The sequence below is a fragment of the Mesitornis unicolor genome, unplaced genomic scaffold, assembly GCF_000695765.1.
Source record: "Mesitornis unicolor isolate BGI_N332 unplaced genomic scaffold, ASM69576v1 scaffold24265, whole genome shotgun sequence".
Classification (NCBI taxonomy): domain Eukaryota; kingdom Metazoa; phylum Chordata; class Aves; order Mesitornithiformes; family Mesitornithidae; genus Mesitornis; species Mesitornis unicolor.
Genome location: NW_010183812.1, coordinates 9,882 through 14,305, shown reverse-complemented (window position 1 = coordinate 14,305; position 4,424 = coordinate 9,882). Strand labels below are relative to the sequence as shown.

The 4,424-nt window shown below is 42.2% G+C and overlaps 1 protein-coding gene across 1 annotated transcript; it reads right to left on the bottom strand.

The window, feature by feature from the left end:
* Positions 1-271: 271 nt before the first annotated feature.
* RLIM (ring finger protein, LIM domain interacting) lies at positions 272-4,111 on the bottom strand. Its single transcript, XM_010184276.1, has 3 exons — positions 3,939-4,111; positions 3,008-3,091; positions 272-2,127 (listed from the first exon to the last, which is right to left on the bottom strand). Exons 1-3 carry the CDS (start codon positions 4,105-4,107, stop codon positions 593-595), a joined length of 1,788 nt encoding a protein of 595 aa, XP_010182578.1. The 5' UTR covers positions 4,108-4,111; the 3' UTR covers positions 272-592.
* Between the last annotated feature and the right edge of the window lie 313 nt (positions 4,112-4,424).

Here is a 4,424-nt window from a genome sequence, read left to right as displayed (position 1 = left end):
AGGCAATTCTTATATTTCCACAAGATAAATATCCCAGTTAAGCTAACAGCTCATCCTACAGCGTGCCATAGTGATGGGGAAAGGGCTAACATTAGTGTTATTTACACAGACACGTCCAATATTAACCCGGTATGAAAATTAAAGTATGTTCAAGTGTGCAATTAAGTTTGCATTATTTTTTCAGATAGTTGGATTTCTTGCAAAAATTCCTCTACGAGCCATGTACATTTAGCTGGGATGACTTCTTCAGGAACTCCTCATAAGCACAATCTTGAGGCCAAAATGTTTATTGGACTGGGATGGCAGGGGCTGGGTGGGGAAAGAACTTAATACTCTTCACAAAGAAAACAAAAAGTAAGTGGGTATGTGTCTTTGGACAAGTGAAATTTAACACCCGAACTGACTAGATCTTGAAAACCCTAATTAAAGAATTTTTCCCGTTTTAAATTCAGAGAAAATGTTTTCATGAGGGAAGATTCACTCCAAGTCATTACTATACATTGAGGTACCACTCAAAAAGTGGCCATAAAGGAAGTGACTTCTTTGCCCATCACTATCACACCTGCTGCTCGGCCATAAATTCAGATCTCATTCAGACAACGCTCTCTCTGTTACCAGAAGCTAAGACTGCTCTGCGACAAATGGGACAAGTGGAATTTTCTGATAACCAGCGATCAATGCAGTGGACATGATATTCATGCGAACAAGGCAATTTCCGGAGCTTGTTGCCTTCCGTGTACTCTGTAATACACACACTACAGGTTTTCAGAGCATCGCTCTCACCAAAATTCCTCATGGCTAGGTTGTCAATTTGTTCTTTGGTGAGTCCTCTTGGTTGGTCATCGTCATCTTCATTCAGTAGGAAAAACTGTGCTAGGCTAAGGAATGGTAGAGAACCACTTTCTTCAAACGTGACTGATCCCCTCGTATTCCGACCTTCCCGTCTGGCACCAGATGTTGAGCCACCTTCATTACCGCCTTCATACACCTCCCCTGAGCCAACATCTGTACTGTCATTGCTTGAAGTACCACCACCTCCATTCTGCGGCTCAGAAGCATCCACGTTCTGATTTGGAGCTGGGCCACTAGGATCTGCATCGCTATCACTATACATGAAGTAACTCAGCTCTCCGAAGCCTGTCATTATCTGCCTCAGCATCGTCTGAATAGCCACCGATGTAGTCTCGCTCAAGCCTGTGTTTAAGATCCTACGGATAGGAATCCTAATGGTACTGACGTAAGTTCTCACTCCAGCCCGTTCTGAACGTGAAAACGTGCGCCTAAACCCTCCCCGTTCGCTTTCGTAAGTGACCGTGTTGTTAGGTGTCTGGGACCTGGACCGAGTTCTGTTGGCTATGCTGTCTCTTTGCCGATATTCTCCTGGACGGACTCTTCTCACCTGAAGATCAAGCACTATGGTAGGAGGCCTCTGCCCAGGAGTTGCGGACTCACTGGTGCTGTTAGTTTCTGAAGAACCCGCCGCTTGAGGAACAGGTCTTGTTTCAGGGGTTGAAAACAGGACTGCATTTTCACTTGGCATCTCAGTCCCCATTGTGTGCTGCCTTAATGTCACATGCTGCCTAGTTCTAGAGCTTCCCTCAGCTTCGTTCACCGAGGAGTGGTCAAGTGTTTGAGATGATGTGTTGTGATGAGACCTGCGAGGAGCCTCACTCACTGGATTAATAGGTGACCTACTTCTATCAGTCCTAGCCCGCGTTCTCCGCTGTTCTGGACTCCTACTTCTGGCTCTCCTCTGCCCTCTAGGAGGGGAAGCTTCCTCAGCTGTCTGCTCCTCCGAAGTGCTCCTTTCTGATCCAGGCTGCCTTACAGATGGCAAGTCAGATCTTGGAATTTCAGAGTCACTTTGGCTGGTTTCCAAATCCTCCCCACTGGAAGGCTCTACAGATGGCTCATTCTCAGTTTCTGGATTTGCGTTCCCATTATTACGGTTGACATTTATTTCCAAACTGAATCTGAAGTCACCGCTATTTGGGTTAGTCCGGCTCACTGCTCTCCAAGACTGGTTTCCTCGTTGCCCGCTTCGTGTTGTATTTCCAGTCTGTCGGACTGAATTAAGCCAGTCTATTATAGAATCTCCATTTGAAACATCTTCTGCGGACTCTGCACCTGTAAAAAAGACAGGGAACTACCAAAATTAGAGTACTGAGCTAATTTTGCAGTGATCTTTTCCAAGAACATAATTGCTTAGTTTAACAAGTGACAATTTTGAAGTGCTTAATCCTACCAAGTGCTATTGTGGTTTTTCACACGTAGCATCACAATTTTTATCTACCAGAGCTCTTTTAAGGGAGCAGGAGTGGACGTTTTGCTAATATGTACAGATAGGCTGCAGCCATCACACAGCAAACAAGTCATCAAAATAACACACAATGTTTATCGTAAGTAAATGGAAAGTTACGTTTCAGCTGTCATAACACATCAAGATTCTGTGTTTTCCTTTCCAAACAATTAAACACAATGTTTATCGTAAGTAAATGGAAAGTTATGTTTCAGCTGTCATAACACATCAAGATTTTGTGTTTTCCTTTCCAAACAATTAAGTGATCTATTGAATAAATACAGAGAACTAAGTTTGTCCTGACCCTTCACTTGAAGAACAGCTTTACAGAAAATCTGGCTCACCGAAGAATGAACCACAGTGGTAAGCTCCAAGTGCCCTCCACCAATCTCTCTAGAAGGGTGATAATGACAGCAGTACATCCTCTTTGGAAGGGAAGAATGGTGAATAAAAAAAAACGGATTGCCAAAAAGCATCCCAGAAGGGACAAGAAGGCAATCTTGAAGAAAAATGCAAGTAACAGATGTGTTATGAGTAAAATACATCCCAAACTGACCTCTGCAGCAGATATCAGACATAACGTTCACTTAGTTTTGAAACAAAGCTCACCTTGCACCTGCCTAGGCTTAACTTGTTCCACTCCTGCACTCAAGTTAAGGTCCGTACGGGGTGCTAAAGTTAAAGAGTTTTCACAAATACTGTATATACCTCTATTCTCATCACTGTTTTGCTGTGGCGGACCTTCTTTAACTTGGTGTAGCCTTCTCAGCAACTCTTCTTCAGTAATTTCACCTTAGAAAATAAGCAAAATTTTCCAAAAATATTTCCAAATCATATGTATGGCAAGCATTATCAAAAGCTTCTAAAAAAGGTACAAGCCACTGCTTGTCTTTTTTTTTTTTTTCCCTAATTAAATCCTGCCATGAGACTGCCAAACGGGTTGCTAAGGGGAAGTTCAGATGCTTCAGTACCATTGTCCCAATTAAGTTTTGCTGAAGCTGAGAGATCCAACAGTTTCAGCATATTCAAGACAGATGTGCTTTCTGATTCTGCAATTTCTACAATTTATCAGCAATTTTCATCATCCTATACCAATTAAATGGCTGTCCAGAGCAAAATATTTAAGATAACAAGCATAAATAAAGGCTTAAATTAGCTGAAGTTAGGTTTTAAATTAGAACTGTTTTGGATTAGGTATCATCCTATAGAGAGTCAATTTAAAGTAGTAAGTCAACTGAAAACTGACATTAAAAAGTCCATGCAGAATCTCACACCCAACCACTTATCCTAGTTACAAACTCTTAACCTCACCAGCAAAAAGTTTTCACACAGATGCTCAAGGGAAATTACTTTAAGGAAAAATGTCTAAGGGCCTATAACTGGCACTGGGTCTTCCCATCAAGTTGTGTAACCACTAGACTTTGTAGCTGATGAATCCACATCATCCTAACTACCTCTCCACTTCTCAGGGGACCGCTCAAATTTGAGTACGCGCAAATTAGCAAGAAGCTACTTCCTACCATGGAACACAACTGCAGCACACAAACTCAATGGGTGAAACTGTTTCACGAGAACAGAAAATGACACAAATCGCCTACAAGCAACTCGAGTAAGAGGTACATACACAAGCATTACCTACCTGGTGTTCCTAGCAAATTATTATCTCTCATAAGCCTGTAGTCCTCTTCACTCAGGTTGTTCACAAACTGATAGAAAGCTTCTTCTCGATCTAACCGATCCAGCTGGCTCTGACGCTGTGCTTCCGATTGATCAAGATTTCCTTTGTCACTGGAATCTGAGCTTTCCATCTTGCTGAGTGGAAGAGTACCTGCAAAGAAGAAAACAAATCCTTCATCCAGCACAGTGAAATATAGCATGGGATTTAAGTCTGTTTGACCTGTACTACATTCTTCATTGTTATCCCTAAATTTGGCAAGGGAGGGGAGTAGATTGCTAATAATGCAATGATTAAGTGTCCATCACTTTCTGCCCTGCACTATGGTGAGGAAACAGGAACCGGTCTACCTTACTGCTTGCTGGGAGAAACACTCTCTTCAACATCCAAGTGAATTTTAACAGAATGAAGGATTCAAATACAGAAGACGCTATAGAGTGTGCAAAAAAA